The sequence below is a fragment of the Terrapene carolina genome, unplaced genomic scaffold (genome assembly GCF_002925995.2).
Source record: "Terrapene carolina triunguis isolate 2854851 unplaced genomic scaffold, T_m_triunguis-2.0 Scaffold212, whole genome shotgun sequence".
NCBI classification, from domain to species: Eukaryota; Metazoa; Chordata; order Testudines; family Emydidae; genus Terrapene; species Terrapene triunguis.
In genome coordinates this window covers 4,572,897-4,594,065 of record NW_020664563.1, presented here as the reverse complement: position 1 = coordinate 4,594,065, position 21,169 = coordinate 4,572,897, and the positions used below count along the sequence as shown (strand labels likewise).

General features: G+C 46.8%; 1 protein-coding gene across 1 annotated transcript; it reads right to left on the bottom strand.

Moving 5' to 3' along the window:
- Positions 1 to 641: 641 nt before the first annotated feature.
- Positions 642 to 10,402, bottom strand: LOC112107437 (tumor necrosis factor ligand superfamily member 18). The gene is made up of 3 exons (XM_024201130.3): positions 10,186 to 10,402; positions 3,228 to 3,258; positions 642 to 1,774 (listed from the first exon to the last, which is right to left on the bottom strand). The coding sequence occupies exons 1-3, from the start codon at positions 10,333 to 10,335 to the stop codon at positions 1,413 to 1,415; spliced, it is 543 nt and encodes a 180-aa protein (XP_024056898.1). The 5' UTR covers positions 10,336 to 10,402; the 3' UTR covers positions 642 to 1,412.
- Positions 10,403 to 21,169: the final 10,767 nt, after the last annotated feature.

Here is a 21,169-nt window from a genome sequence, read left to right as displayed (position 1 = left end):
CCCCCCCCCCCCCCCCCCCCGGCCCCCTCCCCCCCCGCCCCGAGGCCCCCCCCCCCCCCCGCAGCAGCGCCTTCCCCGGGGAACTGTGCGGCAGCTCCCCACCCCCGCTCACCTCTGCTCCGCCTCCTCCCTGAGCACACCGCCCCCGCTCTAATTCTCCTCCCCTCCCAGGCTTGCTGTGCCAAACAGCTGATTGGCGCTGCAAGCCTGGCAGGCGGGAGAAGTGGAGCGGCGACCACGCGCTCGGGGAGGGGGCGTAGGAACGCTGTAAAAAAAATTGGGGGCACCGCTTTTTGGCGCCCCCAAATCTTGGCACCCTAGGCAACCGCCTAGTTTGCCTAAATGGTAGCACCGGCCCTGATCACACTCCTTCTCTACCTTTACTTCTACAGGTGTGCCCTCCCATCAATAGAGATATGGGTACCCCACTTCCTTTCAATGACAAATGTTACATCTGCTTATACTGCACAATGCAGCTATAGACGTTAAGAGAATTTGAAGCCTGATCCCCCTCCAGTCCAGATGCTGCTCTGTGTGACTTTATCTGCCCTGTTAAGTTCCATGTTAAAGCATTGTATAATAGAAAATGGTGAGGGTCAAGGGAACCCTGAATCTTAATATGGACACACAGGCTCTGTGTGCCACCTTCAGTACTCCAGCATTGGACTCAATGGTTCCAAGAGAAAATATAGTTTGCATTCATTCTGAATGCAGAACTCCTAAACAGTGTGAATCCCCAGGGATGATGGGGCAGGGTTCACCCTGAGGGGAAATTGGGACAGCTGCAGTTTCCCTTGTTAAAGTTAGGTATGGATGTGAGGAGAAAAGGGGACAGAAAGGAGAGACCTGGATGGGAGCAAGGAATTGTCCGTCTATCCCATTTGCCTTTAAACATGTTGGACCCTCAATCCCAGACAGGCCACTTTTTGTCCAGGTTATGTACAGTATGTACATTATACATTACATTGACATAGCATCTTTCATGTCCACGGACCCTCAAGGCACTTCACAAAATATACAAATGACAATCACTTTCACCCCACACGGAAAGGCAGCCAGCCATGGAGTGGAACTGTTTACCAGTGCAGAATGGGCAGAACATAGTGACTCATTTGCCTGGGATTTTAGAACTAACATTTCTAACACATCAAGGTATTGCTTTTCTTTGTTCACACAGTTGTTCTAGAAGTGTCTTCCTCCCATAACTTGTGACAATCTGATGTCATTACCGGAGTCGCACATTCACGTCTTGTTGAGCGTGTACCCTGAATTACTTCAACAGGAAGATGAGAAAGCCCAAAGCATCATTGTATTGAGTTTGATGCAGAGAAATTGCAAACATTTCAGACTCAAGGGTTAGATTCCTAATGTTCCTTGGAGGGTGAGAGAAGCTGACTCCGAGTGGAAGTCTGTTACATTTTGTACAGCCCCCAGTAAGTCTGATTGTCTTTCAAGATGTGTCCAAGTCCGCTATTGATTGTACAGAACAGCTTCTCCCCCTTGCTCAGAAAATAAGGTCTCCCGAAATTGATGGAGGCAGTTTTCTCCCCAGTATTTGTCCCAGTCATCTGGTTGAGGAGAATATTCTCATCTTTGTACAGCATCATCGTAAAATAACTTTCTATTTCCTTTATGCGGGTCACCTGGGCATAGATGAAGTACATGCCACTCTGCAGGATCTCCAGCTTTTGGTCAGAGTCATTCCTTACGAAGCTACTGCAGTCTGTCAAGTTCCACTTCCATATGATGTAATGACCATGATCATCTGAAGGTGCTTCCATAAAGGAACCAGACAAGGAAGAAAACAAAGCGAAAAGCATACAAAGTGGTTAATTATATTTCAAAGGCTAGCCCATTTCCTAGATTTTCCCTTGTCATTTTGTAAATGCTCTCCATTAGTTCATATCCCTTCTTACCTTTTCCTTATCTCTTTGATTTGAGGTCTTTGGGGAAGAAAGGGAAGGGTCTGAGCCACAAAATTCAGAGCAGGACCCAGACTCTGAACAACTCCCAGAGTTCTGGGCTGTTTGGAGCTGGGATTCTGTTATTCAGACCCAGATTCAGATTCTGACACCCATGAAGTGAGGGGATCTTTAGGTCCAGGGTTTGGGTCTGAGCCCATCTTACTTAATTAAATCATTCGACTGCTGTTCAGGGGGCAGATCCTCAGCCAGTCTAAATCAGCATGGCCCACTGGAGTCAACCCGGGTTAAGGTAAAGGGGAGCAGGGCGAAGCCCAGCTCTCCCTCCGCTTCTAAAAGGTAAGCAGTGCTCTCCAACAACTAACTCCCTCTCCTCACTGGCCATTGTGGTGAGGGCACCTTCCTGTTTCAGTCAGCAGACACAAATCCAGCCCATCCCAGCGAGTAAACTTTTCACTCTGAAAAGTGACTGTGGATACAGTATTTCCTGACTCACCAGATCTGATGCCTATGTTTGTGTTCAGAATCGTATCTGCTTTCTATGCTGAATAACAGCATTTTCCTACTGTTTAGTCCTGTTATTGCTCCAGAGCCAGCACCTCTCGGGGTGACTGCTGGAGTCTATCCAGACACTCAGACATCATCAACAGAACTGTTAATGAAGGGTTTGTCTACACAGAAAAATTCTGCTGATTTAATTATGTCTGTTTAGAAACTAATCTGGTACATTCTTAATTTGGGTTAAGAGGATTTTATATCAATTTAGCTTAAGTCAGTAAGGAACTGACAAGCTAAAACAAGGTCTTGCTCACAGATGTAACAAGTTTCATTTCCAAAATCTTTCTTGTTGCTGCTGCATTAAGCCAAAAGGCTTCAGCTTGATTTTCAGATCCCAGGATGAGATTACAGGCCTAGCAGTTAGGACAAACCCTCCCCCCCCCCCTTTTTAAATTAGTAACATTTGAGAATTTGATCTGCCGTCACTGAGAGACAATAAATATGGAACCCCAGGATGCTGTTTGTACAGTCATGTTTCAAAGCAGAACTGCACTTTAAGAGAGATGATTCATAAGATACCGCTAGCTAGTGCTTGGAACAGAACTGAAAAGCGACTGACACCCGCTTGCCTACAATAGCCACTAGATCACCTGGGCTTCATGTTTCTCTGTTTTCATTATTTACTGTTGTTCATAGATAGGGGAGAAATACTCCAGCCTGCTGAGTACATTATTGTGATCTAGTCGCCTTCACCGCACTGTGTGAATGGTAAAAATCAGAAAACCACTCCAGTATCTTGATACTTACAAGTTGCATGAGCCCAGCAGATCTCCGGAGACTGTGGAGAGAAGCAAAGTTTGGTCAGGATGTTGCATGTTATGGCCTGGGACTTTTACATCTATCAACTAATGTTCTTTGTGTGTTTGGGAGAGGTCCCAGGCAGCAGAAGTCTTTCTGTTATCAGAGGAGACAGACTTCTATTGGGTCTCTTTCAATTGGCTCTTCACTTTCACTGGAAAGCAGCTGCTTAACCCAAATGGCATCTCGCCCTAGGGCTGTTTTAATTTTAAATGTTGGCGGAGGTTTTGGTGTTTCTAAGAGTAAGAGTCTAAACGACACAGGATACCTCCAGACATCACACAGCACTGGCTGGTGCCATGTAACTGTACCCCATGCTTACATAGTCTGTCTCTTTGTCACCCTCTAGTGGGTAAAGCATGTTTAGAGGTTTATGAATCTGTTACTGCCCCCAAGGTAACAGCTCTGGATCTTTAGCTTTGGGGATAGACACTTATACGTTTAAATGCAGAGCTTCTGGGTTTAAATCACACAGATAACCTTCCAGGAACATTGTTACTCCATCTTTTCATGTGGCTTTGCCAGTTTTTATTAAATGAAATCAAATTGTATTGTCTCTTACATTGTGGTTTTAAGGAAAGACATATAGTTAAGAAATGTTTGATTTGGTTTATTTTATTTAAAACTGCAATAAAACATTACTTTTCAAGAGCAGTGAAAGAGCTAGCAGTGATGTCAAAGAATCATCACTGAAATCTGAGTAAGCCCCTGTTGAATGCTGCATTTCACAGCTATAGTTTCAGGCTGTCTGCAAATTTAGGTAGACGTATCATTTGTACTCATATCAGGTTTTGAAGATTTTCTCCCCAACTATAACAGCCAGAGACTAATTTTTTTTAAATGAAAGCTAAGACTCTGGAGAACAACCAAAGGGTCTGTCTGAGCATGACCCTGGTTAGTCCTTTTTACTGCCTTTCCTTGTGGGAATGCCCCACAGCTTGGAAAACACAAGTAGAGTGAAAATGTGTCTGTTTACATCCATAAGTTGGCAGTACTCCATCTGTCCTGTGGATACTGGCCAGCTGTCTGACTGATCCATATGAAATGGGAAAAGGGAAGTAACTCTCTTACTTACAAGTGTAAACAATCAACAATTTCAAATATTAGTGTAAATCTCTTATGTTAGATAGTAGTGGCCTAAAATATTTTACATTATTAAATATTATTAATTATTATTATTAAATATTAATGATTAATTATTAATTGTTTTCTGTGCATATTTTCTTGGGCTTTTGCACCAAATATAAAAACAAACCACAGACATTAGTACCTATTAGGGGAGACAATCACCTCACTTCTTAATTGTGGCAACTTCAATTCCATTTCTTCGCCTCTCCCATACAGAAACTACCAATAGCAACAACCCATCTGGAAAGATTTCTCCTCCTCCTCCTCTTCATCATCAATGATTATTATCTGTTATTGCTGTTGTTGTACCTTGAGCCCCATCAGGACCCCCTTTGTGATAGGTGCTAAGTACATATATTATTAAGAAAGACGGCCACTGCCCATATAGTCTAAACATATTTTTAACGGGAATGAATTCAGACCCTGGTTAGTCCTTTTTACTGCCCACCCTTGTAGGAATGTCCCACAGCTTGGAAAACACACAGTAGAGTGAAAATGTGTCTGTTTACATCCATAAGTTGGCAGTACTCCATCTGTCCTGTGGATACTGGCCAGCTGTCTGACTGATCCATATGAAATGGGACTTCAAAGGTCATTGCATTTGTGCATTGGCCTAGATTTTGTCCCAGATCTCCTGGCATGAATGGCTACAGTAGTTCATAGATGCTACAACACAAAGTCCTGCCAGACTTTGCTTACAGTGGAAACATGCAGTATTTTACATTGATCTACATAAGGCTACCGGACAAACACCTGCACTATTGTGTACCTTAGTTTTAACCTACTGATCCTGACTGAGTTCCCATAACCAGTATTCTGCTTAGGTTCTTATACTCGGCCTGTCACTGTGGTATTTCAGCATCTGCTTCTAGCAACTGGAGGAAATGACTCTTTGTTCAAGGGACATGACGACTGACATAGCTTTCAGCTAATACGTAGCTGAGCCTTTCCTTCCATGCTGCCAGCGAAATGCCCACTGTCCAGGGATAATTCTATTAACTGACTCAGCTGCCCAAAAGATTGGGGTGGTCAGAACACCTTAGCTCAAAACACATAGATGACACTTTGCCCTTCTCTAGAACCTTCCATCCAAGGCCTCAAAGCCCTGTGACTAATCTTCCCACCCCGTGGCTCTCTCCATTGAAGTACAGGGAGCTAAAGTGATTCATGTGAAGTCAACAGGGCTGGCCTTACGGGTGGGCGATGATCAGGATGCCATGGTCAAGAGGGTGCCGGCGCCCAGGCAGGGTAAGAGGTGAGCGCCCACCGGCTGGGGTCTGCTCCCCAGTTGTGGGTGGTTTCATTGGCACATGTGGTGTCCCAGCTCGGTGGAGGGGGCAGGTGGGGTGGTCCAGCTCCAGCCAGGGGAGAGGCTAAAATTGCAGGGTCTGTTGCTGTAACTTGTGGCTGGGGAGGGTCTGCCCTGGGGGCAAGCTGCAGGAGCCCCGGTGGGCCTGGGGGAATGCTCTGCAGGGCAGGCTTTGCCCTTGGGGCTCGGAGATCTGCTTCCACCCGGTGTCTCCTGCAATCACCCTGGGCTGCCTGGCACAGCCTGCCCACCAGGGTAGCTGCTCACCTGTCCCTAATGCCCACGAAGCAAGGGCAGATGGGGCACGCCCGGGCTGGTGGCGAATGCTCCTGGGACTGCAGAGTGGTATCCAAAGTTGGGTGGCATTGAGGAGTGGAGGCAGCAGAGCTCCCTGGACAAGTTCCCAGCAGCCGAGCTGGATGCATGCTGGGCTGGGCTTCTGTTTGTGCCTCACAGCGCTGCCATCCCCCCGGTGCTTGCACGGCCGCCAACCTGGCATTCTCACCACTGGTGCCAGAAGCTCAGGTGCTACGACGAGCTAGCACTGAGCATATGGGCTGCCTGTGCCATTTGCAGCGGTCTCTGCTGTAGGTGCACACAGTCCCTACTGTGACTTACAAGCTTCTCCAGTAAACTTCAGGTGTGTGACCGGATTGTGCTTAAACTCAAAGAAAGTTCGCCCAGGGCACCATTTTCCCTAAGGCCAGCCCTAGATGTCACAAATGACATCATCGGCAGGACTAGAACTCTGCCATCTTGCCTCCTCCTTCATTTTGAGCTCTCAGCCATGCTTCTTCCCCAGGATCGCAAGCAGGGCCTTTTATTCTTTCAGCTTGTGAAAGCGTTTGCAGATGGGAGCAGGAGTAAGCCCAGCTTACCCACTCTGTTAAGGACCAGATTGCAAACTCTTCACTCACATTGCCTTTAATGGAACTACTCCTGTGAGTAATGGCTCGACACTGTGCATAAGGGGCTCACAATCTAGCCCTATATAACAAGTTTGTAGCGATGTTCACTCAATGGCAAATACCAAACTAGCAAACTTGTCCTGCCCTTGCAGATGGATGGATTCAATCAGTTGGTCTTCCCCATCCCTAACTACAGTGCAAAGAAGAGCTTTTGTTTATTCAGACAGTGCTCTCTCTGCAGTGGGAAAGAAAGGGGAAGGAGATGGAACTCTTACGGGATGGCGTGTGCTTTACTTTGCCAGTATCACATGTAATTTACTGTCAGCGGTATGCAATTTTGAGCACAGTGCATGTCATGAGACTCCTGTGTTATGCCTCCAAAATAGAATGGCAGGACGGGGAAGAGGGAGAACTTAAAAGAAAAAAAAAAGTTGCACCAAGATAATTTTTCTCCTAAACGCTTTATACATTTCTGTTCTGACAGGTTGTGCTCCTGTGAGGTGCTGAGCACCCTCTAGCCCCATGGGAATTGAGGGTGCTCTGCATTTTGAAGGAGTGATCAGCACCTTACAGGGAGGATCCCTGGGGGAGGGACAGCTCAGTGGCTTGAGCATTGGGCTGCTAAACCCAGGGTTGTGAGTTCAGTCCTTGAGGGGGCCACTTAGGGATCTGGGGCAAAATCAGTACTTGGTCCTGCTAGTGAAGGCAGGGGGCTGGACTCGATGACCCTTCAGGGTCCCTTCCAGCTCTATGAGATAGGTATATCTCCATATATATATATCCCCTAGTGTAACTCATGATATACACCACAGCCACAGCCATCATATTTCCTGGAGGTGTTTGATACTGATAGGGTTACCATCCGTCCGTATTTCCCCGGACATGTCTGGCTTTTGCGTCTCTAAATAGCCGTCCGGGAGGAATTGGTTACAAGGTTAAAATGTCCGGGGTTTTTTTCTCCCTCGCCTCCCTCCCTCCCTTCCATGCAGAGTGCGGCTGCTGACTGGGCGGCTGGGCCAACTGACCCGCTCCCATTGGCCTCCAGCAGCCAGAGCCCTCCCCTGCTCCCCCCTCCCTCTGTCTGTAGCCCTGTGTAACACACAAACCGACCCACCGGGCAGAGTATTTTGCAAACACATGGAGCCAGAATGGTAAGGGGAGTCGGGGGGCGGGGGGGAGCAGTCAGGGAGCGGGGGAGTGTTGGATGGGTCCTCGGCCTCCACCTGCCAGCCCCCCTCCTTGCGTCCCGTCCCCCCGTGGACCCCCCCCGCCTGTCTCTCCCTTGTCTGCTGCCCCCAGGTCCTAGTGTCCCCCATCTACTAATGGGAAGACAGGCTGCCCTTACCCTGCCCTTCCACCCTAGCCCTGAGCCTCTCCAACGCCCCAAACCCCTCAGCCCCAGCCCTCATCCCCCACACCCTAATCCTCTGCTCCATCCCTGAGCCCCCTCCTGCATCATGAACCCCTCATCCTCAGACCCACAGCCCTCACCCCTGCATCCCCTCCTATCCCCAAACCCCCTCCCCACACCCCCCTCCTGCCCTCAAACTCCCTCCCAAAGCCTGCACCCCCTTCCTTTGCACCGCCTCCCACCCCCAAACTCCATCCCAGAGCCTGCACCCCTCACCCCCTCCTGCACACCCACCCCCTGCCCCAGCCCGGAGCCTGCACCCAGCACCCAAACTCTATCCCAGAACCTGCACCCTGCACCCCTCCTGCACCCTAATCCCCAGCCCAGGACCTGCACCCCAGACCTCCTCCCCCCACCCAACCCCCCTCCCAGAGCCTTAGGCAGGTGTGTGTGGGGGGTTCTGGGCAACACCAAAATTTCTACAACCCTGCCACCCATGCGAGTGGATAAGGGTCGGGGCAGTCAGGGGACAAGAAGCAGGGGGGGTTAGGGTTCTGAGGGGGGAAGTCAGGGGGTGGGAAGTGGGAGGGAGTGGATGGGGGCGGGGTGGGGGCGGGGCTAGGGCGGGGCTCCCCCCTGTCCTCTTTTTTGATTGTGGAAATATGGTAACCCTAGATACTGAGTATCTAAATAGGGAACTTCTTCCCCCATTCCTGGAGCTATAGCTGAAGACAGGCTGCAGCCCAGCTGGATACTAGAAACACAACATCCAGAGCAAGGGGTTGGATTCTCCAAAAGCGAGTGTTCACCTTTCAGGAATGAGAGTAAAATTCCACGTATCAATGGGCTGTGCAGGGAGGGAGGGGGATCTTTAGCCTTCACCTCCCAAGTGCAGAACACTGTGAAGAGAAGCTAGAGATCTCTTAGGCTACATTCAGTCCTGAGGTAAGCACATGCAACTCCATTGACTTCAGTGGAGTCACACCTGCTTGAACTGGGCCCCTTGACCTTCCCATGCCAGGGCAGGATTGTCTGCTCCATTGCTTTGGCCAGCCTAGTTGCAAATGTTTCAAGTGACATGTTTCATGCTATTCCACAGTGTCAGAGATCTCCCCAACGGATAGTTTCTTCTGATAGTCAACCTATTCCTTTGCTTAGTACCATCCTTTTCCTCCTGGATATACATCTCTCTACCCTCTTCTACTGCCTTAAAAATTCCTCCCTCTCTTCGGTGTTTGAACCCTTTGGAAATTGGCCGACAGTTGGCATGTGTCCCCTTAGTTGTTCTGTGGTCAAGCTATAAATACAAAGACGACTACATTACATAAATGTTAGGTTAAAAGTCAAACACTGAAAAGAGGAAATACCAGATTTATGGTTACCTGTGCAACCTATACATTGAACAAGACAGGGGTCCTGTGGAGAAAGTAGCAATGTGATTGTTTTCAGAGTAGCAGCCGTGTTAGTCTGTATCCACAAAAAGAACAGGAGTACTTGTGGCACCTTAGAGACTAACAAATTTATTAGAGCATAAGCTTTCGTGGGCTACAGCCCACGCACACGAAAGCTTATGCTCTAATAAATTTGTTAGTCTCTAAGGTGCCACAAGTACTCCTGTTCTTTTTTCAATGTGATTGTGTAATTAAAGCTATCATAACACACCCATACAAGGGGGCCAAATTAAAGCTGCAACCAATAGGGGCAATTTTAGAAAATGCTCAGTGCATCCTGCAAGGTGCTGAGCGTACTCTGCTCCCATGTGAGTGCAGTCATGCCACCATAGAACTAGTACAATGCAATAGAAAATTAGTGACTTCTATTGAGAGTGGAAGGTGTTAGCACTTTACATGATCAGGCTTTATGAGGTTGGAGGCATGCTGAACCAATGGACTCCTAGTCTAGCCCTTCCCTTAATAGGTATTGCCAGATAATAATAAATAATAATAATGCACAACAACAGTGGGCATAGTAGAAGAGGACAGATGAGAAGAAAGCACTGACTTTTTATCATTTTTAAATGAAAGCAAAATGAATGAAACAGTTTCCCAAAAGAAGTGGTTAAAGCGCTTGGGCAGTTGAAAGCAGTCCTGACAAAGCATTGGCTCCAAGAAGGAACAGAACTAAAGGTTACAATTATCCAAGATATCAGTCATAATAAAAATAATTAATACTAATATACTATACTCGCTAGTATTTTTGCGCTCTCCTTACCTGGCTATGAAGGCACAGAAAGCAGACTATCAAAAGTGGAACCACAACCAGTATTAAAAGAGCCAAAGTGCAAAGGTTCATCCGATTGCATCCTGAATTGTTTGCTTCCTTGGGAATATTCCCATTCTCCAGGAAATTTGATATTTCCATGTTGCTTAGCTCTCAAACTGCTAGAGATGAGACAGCTCAAAACCAAACAGCAGCAGCAACATTTAAAAAATACTGCAAGAATTCCTGAGTTCTTGACACCAAGAATGAGTAGCCCTGGACGGAATTTATATGCAGGGGATAAGATGGAAAAGGGAGGAGCTTATGCATGTGTTTCATCACTGTGTAGCTGCAGAAAGCAATTAGCCAGCATTTCCTCATGAAACTGATGTAGACAACGGAACTCTCATTTGGCTCCAGGCCCAGAATGGAAGGCGGCTTTGAAATGAAACTCAGCCAGCAAACTGCAAACATTTATGAAAAACCCCCAACATTTTCAGACAAGGAGCTGAGTTCACAAAGCTCTTCGAAAGAACAAGAGGAAGGGCAAGTTATGAAATGCACAAATCCTAGCATTTGCAATATATTGCAGAGTCTGATTGTTTTTCTCTCCACAAGGATTTGTTTTACAAGAGTTTTGGTATCTGGATTAAAACAGTTTCTCAATTCCAATGCAGAAAAACAGAACAGTATTGACAGAAGGCAGCTTTTCAATACTCTGAGAGATTTATTATTTGTATAGTAAACACGGAACTAGTCGAGATTTCAAAGCAATGACAGAATATGAGCCACATTTCCAAAATTGGCCACCAAAATTGCACCCAAAAAGTTTGGCAATTCACCTTTTGGAGCCACCAACCCTATATTATATTTTCATTTGAAAACAGTGACTTGTGCATGTAGTTCCCTGCTTTGTACACTGGAAAGGATCAAAAAAAGAAGAATGCAATTTAATTTCATACAGCTCCATTGCACCCATTTGAAAATTGTAAATTGCTTTCAGTTTGCAGGGCTTGAAATTGACCAATTTGTTTTTCAAATACATTTACATTGTTACCTATTTCCAAACATTTTAAATTTTCAAAAACAAAAATTAAAACAAAAAATATTCTACATTTTTAGTTTTTGAAAATGACAGGAAAAATATCATGTTATTCATTTTTAAAAGGGAAAAAAGGAAAAACAAGAAATGGGGTGGGGAAGAAAAGAAAGAAAAGAAGGAAAAAGTAAAATGCACAAAATGAAAATAAATGTTAAAATATCAACCAATAGAATGAATACATTTTGGTTTCCAGATTTTGTGAAAATTTGGGGCTTTTTTAATAGAAGGAAAAGAATTGAGACTTTTTTATTTAAAAAAGCCATTTTTGACACACACAAAAACAAAAAACCCAGTCATTTAAATAACTTCAACCAGCCCATTTTGCCAGTGTAACAGGGACGCAGGCAAATTTTATTCACACATTTTAGGCATCCACTTCTGCAATTCCTCCACCTCCCACCCCTCCCCTTTGCTACAACAGTGCATTTGGAAATGACAGCTACATAAAACAAAATACAGCAGAATCTCTCTGGTTTGCATTGATCTGGAGATTCACTGAAGATTATTCAAATTCGCAAAGTAGAGCAACCCCTCCCCCCCCCCCCAAAAAACAAATCAGCCAAAACAACAACCAAACAATCAAGGATGCTGCATTAAAACACACTTTGTGGGGCTATTTCTCATTTACACTAATTCCCTTTATACCACTTTGGCAGCATAAACGGGCCTTAAAATAAGTGTTCGTGTAATTTACATTCATCTTAAGGTAGGGTGACCAGATGTCCCAATTTTATAGGGACAGTCCTGATATTTGGGGAGTTATCTTATATAGGCCCCTATTGCCCCCCACCCCCGTCCCAATTTTTCACACTTGCAGTCTGGTCACCCTATCTTAAGGTCCCTTTTGCACTGCCACAGAGAGTTGCCCAAATCTGGCCGAATGCATTTTAAATAATTTGAAATATTACACTTTGTAACTCATGAGAACAGTCCACTTTCTATTATAAATGTGTATTGGATTGGTAGACTTCATGTGCGCTTACTAGAAATGGGTCGTTGCCACAGAAATTCAGCTCTAGATTTCAAGCACCACTCAGTTTGTAGTTACTGTCTTGTGGAAATGTCCTGTAGATTTTAACAAGGTTAAAAGCCATGAGAGTTCTATTGAGAAAAGGGGTCTAAAGAAATTACTGTGAAACACCACAGACTCTCCAGCTGTTACCTAATTTTTTCATATGTAAAAAATGCTTTTTAAGAATCACCTGCCTGATTCCCATAATAAGCACTTAAGTGATGGCATATGAACAGGCAGAGTAAATATAAATGTCTTTTACAATGTGATCCTCTCTTCATGGGATAATAGATATAGTCCCACCCTGTTAATTAGCTGCCATTGATGGACCACCAATTTGCAGGTGTAATGAGCAGGAGGCTGCTTAATTCCTTTCCCAGTAGAGCTAAACCTTTGGGGGATGGAAAGGAAATAAGATAGAGACGATAGTCTGAGAGACTAACAACAGGGGAAAGAGAGAAAAAGAGAGGACCTGTCATACTTATGGCAGTTCCTGCTGAAAGGAGGGACTCCGATTTTCAGGGAAACAACCGAGAGCGTGAAGCAGTTATGAACTAAGTGAGGCTGTTGCAAGAACAGCACTAGCAACCTTTACCCTTTTTAACATAGACTTTCACTACCCACGCTAGCGCCACTCCCCATACCTGTGGTTAGGTGAGAGGAAGAGTAAAATGGTTGGATTTACAGGTGTCTGTTTCCCCACTTTCTTAAATAAACAGCACATAGTTTAAGCTGCACCTCTGATAGTTGCTGAGTATCCATCCCAGAAGATGAGAAGGGTGCTACCTTCCAAGATGGAGGACAAACGGATATAATTCCCCAAGCTAGGGATGTCAAGGTCACAAAGTCTTAGTATGTGCCACAGACTACAGATAGCGCTTCATACTGGTCTGGGGGTCACCCTCTGGCCTACCAAACATTGGGATAGAGTGACCCATTAGTCCCTAGGGTTCCAACATGCCAGCTAAGATACCCTGTTAGCAACACAAAACACTGCCAGACCCCAGATCAGCCCCTTCAGTTCCGTCTCCGCACTGTTAAGTTCACCTCCCTTTTAACCTCCATTTGCAATTCACAAAAAAAAGAACCAGGCAATCTTCATTTTGAACCAAAGCAATGCAGAGTTCTTGTGAAATCACATCAGCAATGCCAATGGGCTTCTTAGTGGATTATATTGTTACAGTACAGTTGAGCAGCTAATCAGAATGAATAAATATTTGCAACTTGCAAGAAAGTGTTTTATTGTTTGCTGAATTATGCACAGTGTCTCACTATTGAAACACCAGGCACAAAGTACAGTAGAATGACATTCACAGGATATAATGTACTAAAGAACATTTACAAGGAATCTAAAGATAAGTACACTAGCCGTGCCCCACCACACACCAAAAAAACACCCCGCGTTGGAAGAATGGTATACCTCTACCCTGATATAATGCGACCCGATATAACACGAATTCTGATATAACGTGGTAAAGCAGTGCTCCGGGGGGGGGGGGGGGCTGTGCACTCCGGTGGATCAAAGCAAGTTCAATATAACGCGGTTTCACCTATAATGCGGTAAGATTTTTTGGCTCCCGAGGACAGCGTTATATCGAGGTAGAGGTGTATTAATATTGCAGTCAGGTCAGGCACTCAAAAATTAAGGAATGCCAGAATTACAGATATTAATTAATTAAGCCCAGTGAGGTATTGTAGAGATAAATATTATTATACCCATTTTACTGGTGGGAAAACTGAGGCAGAGACTGAGTAGTTTATCCAAAGTCATAGGATAAGTAAGTGAAAGAGGGAGAGAGACAAGGACTGAGCTCAGGAATTCTGATTCACTGTCTCCTTCTTTAAGTCCCTAAACACATTCCTTCCCAAAATAGTTAGCATGGGCCATTTATTGTTTCTATTGATGTGGTTATGTGTCTGTATCACTGTGATATTGGAAGATTTTGTAATGGTCTGTCCCTTTAAAGCCGCCCTACAACTGTAAACAGACCCGAACAAGTTTGTGAGCGTGAGTCACCAGCGCATGAATGTACAGTGTGTGGAGCAGGCTGTGGGGAGTCTGCTAAACAAATAGCACTGGACTGTTCCTCTGTGCAGATGTGTTGCTTCAAGACAGTCATAACAACAGAGAGAGTGACCACATGTGCAAGTGCCTCTGGGACAGAGTGAGCTGGTGGGATACGAATGGTGGACTGGAAGACTGCGTCAGTGTGGGGGGTTGGCATGTATGGCAGGGTGTGGGCTGGGAAGAGTGGGAGAGGGTGGGCGTGTGAATGTTAGGGGATTGCTCATGTACTGGGGAAAGTGGGTGGGGGAGTTCTGGGGGAAGTGGGGGAGTGGATGTGCATGTCGAGGAAGCAGGTGTGCTCGAGAAAGTGGAGAGAGTGGATATAGGAGTGGAGGTGTGCTGCGAAATGCAGGTGAGGATGGAAGAAGCTTGGGAAAGCAGGTTGGGAAGGGAAGTTTTGCATGTGGGCGGGGGAATGTGTCAGCCTGCAGATGAGGAGTTCTGTGTGGGCTGGCCTCACGTCAGTGCCTGATAAACACAATGACGGCACAATGGTGAGCTTGGCACTTTGTACCTCAGAAAACACCAGCCGTAAATATAGCTATGTGACTTTCAGTCAGTAAAGGCTGCTGCGTAGTTTTGATTGCACATTCATAAACTCCATTGTTATTCCCGCCTCTCCCCCATTGATCCATGGGTCTGCGTGTAGTAGTGAGTCGCTCCAGAGGCAGTGGTGTTGTTTTGTTTTACTGGGGATTGATTTTGAAACTTGTGAATAATGAAGACTCCCTAGCAGCACTGAGTTAAAACTCAGTGTCAAAGACTGGACCAGGTTTTTCTCATGTAAACAAAAAGCAACTGTAGCTTCATTTTCCGTTTGTTTTCTTCCTCATTTCTTGGCACTTCTCAAAATAGCTCAGAAAGCTAAATGACTCCAGCTCTGGGAATGTGATTGTGAGATGAAGAATGTGACCGCCAGTGACTGGATGCTTTAGCTATGCTAGGCCTTTCCCCTTTCATTCCTTGTCTGTTCCCATGGGAGGGAAATGAATTAATGCAAAACACTCCTATTAAAGGAGAAAGGTTGGAACCCCCATGAGCCAGCCTGGGAAGGAAGGAGGCATAAGATGAGATTTCTGTTAAGCAGCATCACAGATTTTTAGATGCCTAGGCAGAGTTTGACTTGTGTATTTGGGCAGGCAGAGGGCTTAATAAGTATAGCTCTGACTTTTGAGTTTGCCAATGATTAGTGGTACTTAAATTACAGTGTACTTGAAATCACAAATACAGTTTACATGTATTATTTAATCAGCCTTCATTTTTTGATTTAATTTAATTATTTGACACTTTTAGCAGCTACCACAAAAAAAAAAAAAAATATCGAGAGCTTCCATGTAATTGTGAATCACATCTCCCTGGTTTTAGAGATACATAAACAGTGTCTTAATATAGAAATACTGTATTTACCTTAATGTAGATGCAATCTTCTTTCCCTTTGGTTAGGGCCAGGAGTAGCTCAACCTTCCTTATAGAAGTAACCCCTTGAAGTAAATGCCTGCTACTCCCTAAACATGTCTCTAGTTAGTAGTTATGTAACAGAAGTAATACTCCACGCCTGCCTCCCCTACAGAAAACTATTCACAAAATGTTCTCCAGTGAGATGCCTTTCTTTGAAGGGGAACTTTTTCCTGTCAAGCCAGTGAGGAATTGTTTTCTATCTGAATAAGCTAATTTACTTTTTCCTGCAGTCTTTAATACTTGGAAAATATGGTAATGAATGCATGTCTATATGGGAGGAATTTCAATTGATCAGTTTTTCCATGTGTAACCCTTCTGCCTGTCTGAGTTGGCAACAACAAGGGCCGGGTTCAGTATCTAGAGGTTCCGTTTCAATAACACAATGCAAAACCAGCTCGAGCCCCCACCCAGTGACCTGGGACAATTACATACCACCCCCCCTCCTGGGCGCCTCTAAGAGGCAATACTTCCCCTCCCGCAAGCACAGAGTCTGAGTGTAGCAAAATCCTTTTAATAAAGGAGGGAAACAATGCGGCATTATGTTGGGGAAACACCACAAACAGGATTCATAACACAAACCATGAGCAAAAGACCCCCCCCCCCCAGTTTGGCAGTATCCTTTTCCCCTCAGGGTCATCGAACACAGATGACACTTTAGGAATAACAGGTTCAAACCCACAAAGATCTTAATGAGTAAGGCTCAGCACAGGACAAAGGGGTGTTGGTGAAATGGAAATATATTTTTTACTAATAGAGGTTTTTTACATTGTTACCAAATGACAAAACTCGCCTTATTTTATTTTATCTGAAAGAGCACAGGGGGAAAATATTACTTTTTAGGTCAGTCCAAGCTAAGTTAGTTCATAGTTAAAAACCTTTCTTATTAGCTCACAGTTGATTTGATTAGCCAGTCCCAGATGAAATTAGATGTTATTTATACTGGAACCATTCCTGAGAACCATGCAGAAGAGAATTGTGAGAGGGCAAGAGGCGTGGAATGAAGAAAAGACTGGTATCCATGTAATGCTTTGGGGCGTATGATCCTGAGAACTGGTTTTCAATGAAAGCAGCAAAGTGGAGATGGCATATGGCGGGGTGTGTATTGAAAAATGGTTGTGAGCTCAGTACTGAAATATGTAGCAGCATGCAAACAGCACAAAGGAAGAGAAGACCGTACATGTTTATTAGCCATTGATGGCCCTCATGTAAGGAATGGTGAGTGCGTAGAAAGTGTTAGCAATTTTTTATCAATATATACAGTCTGGGGGGGCAGTGCCTCCCCAAGACTCGCCCCCCCTCCCAGTCTCTGCCCATGTTTAGAAGTTGTTCTTCTATGTCATTGCAAGAGTTTCAGCTCCTAGAAGGAGAAGGTTGGGTAGGGATGAATGTCATAGTTCAGGGCAACTGCACCTGTATTTCTCCTCTGTGGTACCATGAGGGCACCCGCTATCAGGCTTCCGGGTACCAAGCCATTGTCTGTCTTGGTTGGAGACTTGCATCTCCCTCCCTCCTGACCAGGGTATTTCCAGGCTGAACAATTCCCTGCCTTCACTGCGTTATTCCCTGCACAGGCAGTCTGCTTACACAGACCCGTTTGTTTTCTCTTCAGAGATTTAGAACAGTGCCGTTGCTCAGTACTGGTGGCGCCATGGTGCCGGGCCCAGAGTCAGAAGGGACCCTGGCCAGCCCGATTCCCCGGCTGGCTGAGCCAGCCAGGAAAGCTGCCCCCCAATCCTGCTCCACCCCTGCCCTGCCTCTTCTCACCCCTGCTCCACCCCAGCCCCGCCACCACTCCGCCCCCTCCCCGCCAAGTCTCCTCCCCTGAGCTATGTCCTGGGGGACTGCAGCAGGGGTCGGGCCCACCCTGCACTTACTGGGCAGCGGGAAGTGGAGTGACCCGACCCCAGCCCACTCAGCTCCACTGTCTCCCTGCCCGCTGAGCTCCACCGGCTCCCAGCCTCACTGCCAGTGAGTGCTGGTGGGCGGTTCCCCCCAGAGGTGGATTTACAGTGAAACACAGGGTGCCCTGGCACGGGGCCCCCCAATGACAGGAGGCCCCAGGGCCGGGCAGCGGCGGGGGCAGAAGCTTGGTCCTGCTGGCTCCTGGGGCTCCTTCTGCAGGCTCCGCCCCCACTGGCAGCCAAGCTCCCCCCCTCACGCCTCTTCCCCCGAGCGTGCCACATTCCCGCCCCTCCTCCTCCCCCTCCCTCCCAGCGCTTCCCCCACCGCAGAACAGCTGTTTGCCGGCGCCCCGTGAGTGCAGGGTCGGGCCCACTCTGCAATCACCGGGCAGCAGGAAGTGGGATGACCTGGCCCCAACCTACTCCACTTCACCAGTGAGTGCTGGGGGTGCGTTTTCCCCCCATGTCCCCCAAGCCTGGGGAGGAGATGGAGCGGTGGAAAAGGGGCATGGGATGGGGAAGAGAAAGGAATGGGGGAAGCAGGAGCAGGGGGGAAGCTGGAGCCCAGCATGCGGCATCCCCTTGGCAGAAGCTGGGGCTCCCCTGTTAAGCAGGCCCTTTGAACCCTCACCCTGACAAGCCCCACCTCCCCTGCATCTGTACCACCCCCATGAGCCCTCCCAGACACCCACTCCACTGAGCCCCAACCATCTGCACCTGGACCCCCACCCAAATGAACCCCACCTCCCCTGCACCTAGACCCCCCCCCCCGAGCCCCAAACACCTTCACCTGGATCCCCTGTAGAGTCCCATTGCCCCTGCACTTGGAACCCCCCAATGAGGTTCTGTGCATCCAGATCTCCCACTGAGCCACCCGCACCCAGATTGCCCCACAGAGAACTTTCTTACCCCCACCTGGATCCCCCCACACTAAGTCCATCTGCACTTGGATCCTGCTGCCGGGCTGAGCCTGCTCACCCACACCTGGTGTGCCTGGCACAGGGGGGCAGGGCCCCAGGGTGTTTCTGTGGCAGGCCTGGCCCTTGTACTGTGGCAGGGTTGGGTGCAGCCTCACTGTCGAGTCCCTGTCCTGCAGTGGGGTGTGGGGAAGCTGCAGGGTAATCTCACACCTCCATGCAACCTGTGGCCTGTGCTCCCCACTGCCATGGTGGAGCCTCCACATTTATTTATTTACAAATAAAATTTGCAGAATTTTAAAATATTGTGCACAGAATTTTTAGTTTTTTGGTGCAGAATCCCCTCAGGAATATGCAGCTGTGATGGTGGAACTGTGAGGAAGGTGGTGGGCAGTGGGGAGGTCTATGGGCGGGAGGCTCTGGGCGAGCAGTGGGGTGTGCAGGGTGCTGTGCAGTTGTGGTGGGAGGCCAGCGGGGGAGGTCTCTGGGAGGGGTGGGGGCTGCGCATAGAGATCTGTGGTGGAGGTCTCTGGGCGAGGGGGCGCTGGGCATAAGGGTGGGGCACTGTGTGGGGGGGGCGGTATGGTGTGGGCCCTCCCTCAAGGGGAAGGGGCATGCTGGCAGCACAGGGCTAGGCAGGCTAGTGTGCGTCTGGCAGCTGCAGGTTTGTTAACAGTGCTCTCCTGCTGGGCTGCGCAGAGCGGGGCTGCTCCCGCCGCACTGTGCCTCATTGCCCCCAGCCCACCCTTTACTCTGGAGACTGACCATCCCACCCCCCTGCACCTTGCCCCATGGGGGCCCACAAATATGTTTGGCGCCGGGCCCACAAAAAGTTAATCCAGCCCTGCCGTTGCTAGTTATAAATTACCCACACAGCACTTCCTATGCAATCCTAGTCTATTCTTAAGGTGAAAGCACTACAGAGAAAACATATTTAAAACAATAAATGAACCTACACTCATGCAAACAGTCTTACCAGAGATTCCCTCAACTGTCTCCAACATGGGCTTTGACAGATGAGCCCTTCAAACTCCCAAAAGGGATCTCTTTTTGTGGTCACAAGTTCACAACAGCCTCAGCGCAGAAACTAACACACAGTCTTATGGGCCTCAGTAGGCCTGGCCCTTCCAAACCTTCCCTAAGGATTGGGCCCTCCTGTCCATTGGCTGGATCAAGAGGAAGGCCCTGAGCCAGTTTAAACCCAGGCTATTTATCCAAATAACCTTTCTTTGTCTGTTGGTTCCTGGAGAATTCAATTTCAACTAATATATGTGAGCATCTCCAGGGGTGGCTTCAAAGGGCTGAGAACCAGAGGAATTACATTAGCATCTGCCTCCTCCTAGAGGAGTGACAAGCAATTCCACAATAACAGATACACAATTCTATTTGTAATACAATGGACCCCAAAGATATTAAGCCAAATTCAATAAGGTTTAATTTAATTCAATACAATTTATCTTAATTCCATAAGGTTTGTCCAGGGTATAGCAGCCTAGTGTCGGTCTGTCACAATGAGTCCATGTGATAAATTTTGGATAGAGATCCAGATCCCAAGTCCAGGGATATTCCGATGGGAGTGGAGTCGGGATTGGTTCAGGTCCATCTGCAGTTTGACATAGTCCACCACTATCCCAGCATTGGCAATGGATGCTGAAAAGCAAGACTCCCCAGAATTTATCTATAAATATCTATCCAGTTCTGCTCAAAGAGACACTATGATTTCTCTGAAACATCTTGGAAGAAACAGGAGCCTGAAATGTATCTTAAAACAAGGTATATTTGATATTTCTGAGCCATTGACTGGAACCTGCCATCTTGCTTGTCAAAGTACCCTTGCAGAATAAAGGTCATGTGTGAAAATGGCTGGATGAGAAGTCAGCATAATAGACTGCAAAGCAATCTTGCAAAGCCTGTCTTCACGTGTAGTTTCTTCACTTATGTAAATGCCTTACAATGTAGTGTGTGGAAAACACACCTTCTAGGAGATTTAAAAGTTGCTCAATCTATTTAGCGTGTCTAATAGAAGGTTCGGAGACAACTAGATGATGGTATACAATTACCTACATGGGGAGAAGATGGCTGATAATAGAGAGCTCTCTAATCTAGCAAAAGGGAACATTTCACTTCAGGACGAAATGCAGAGATAAAATTTCTCGATACTTTAAATGACTGCTTCATGGAGCAGCTGGTACGGGAACCCACAAGGGGAGAGGCAACTCTAGATTTAGTCCTGAGTGGAGCGCAGGAGCTGCTCCAAGAGGTAACTATAACAGGACCGCTTGGAAATAGTGACCATAATACAATAGCATTCAACATCCCTGTGGTGGGAAGAACATCTCAACAGCCCAACACTGTGGCATTCAATTTCAAAAGGGGGAACTATGCAAAAATGAGGGGGTTAGTTAAACAGAAGTTAAAAAGTACAGTGACTAAAGTGAAATCCCTGCAAGCTGCATGGGCGCTTTTTAAAGACACCATAATAGAGGCCCAACTTCAATGTATACCCCAAATTAAGAAACACAGTAAAAGAACTAAAAA

What these genes read in the sequence shown, in the direction of transcription:
- LOC112107437 (XM_024201130.3), bottom strand. Translation starts at nt 10,335, where the DNA reads ATGGAAATATCAAATTTCCTGGAGAATGGGAATATTCCCAAGGAAGCA. An exon ending in TTCTGTGCCTTCATAGCCAG is followed by an intron (nt 3,259 to 10,185) that starts GTAAGGAGAGCG and finishes TTCTCTCCACAG; the next exon opens with TCTCCGGAGATCTGCTGGGC. An exon ending in CTGCTGGGCTCATGCAACTT is followed by an intron (nt 1,775 to 3,227) that starts GTAAGTATCAAG and finishes CCTTTATGGAAG; the next exon opens with CACCTTCAGATGATCATGGT.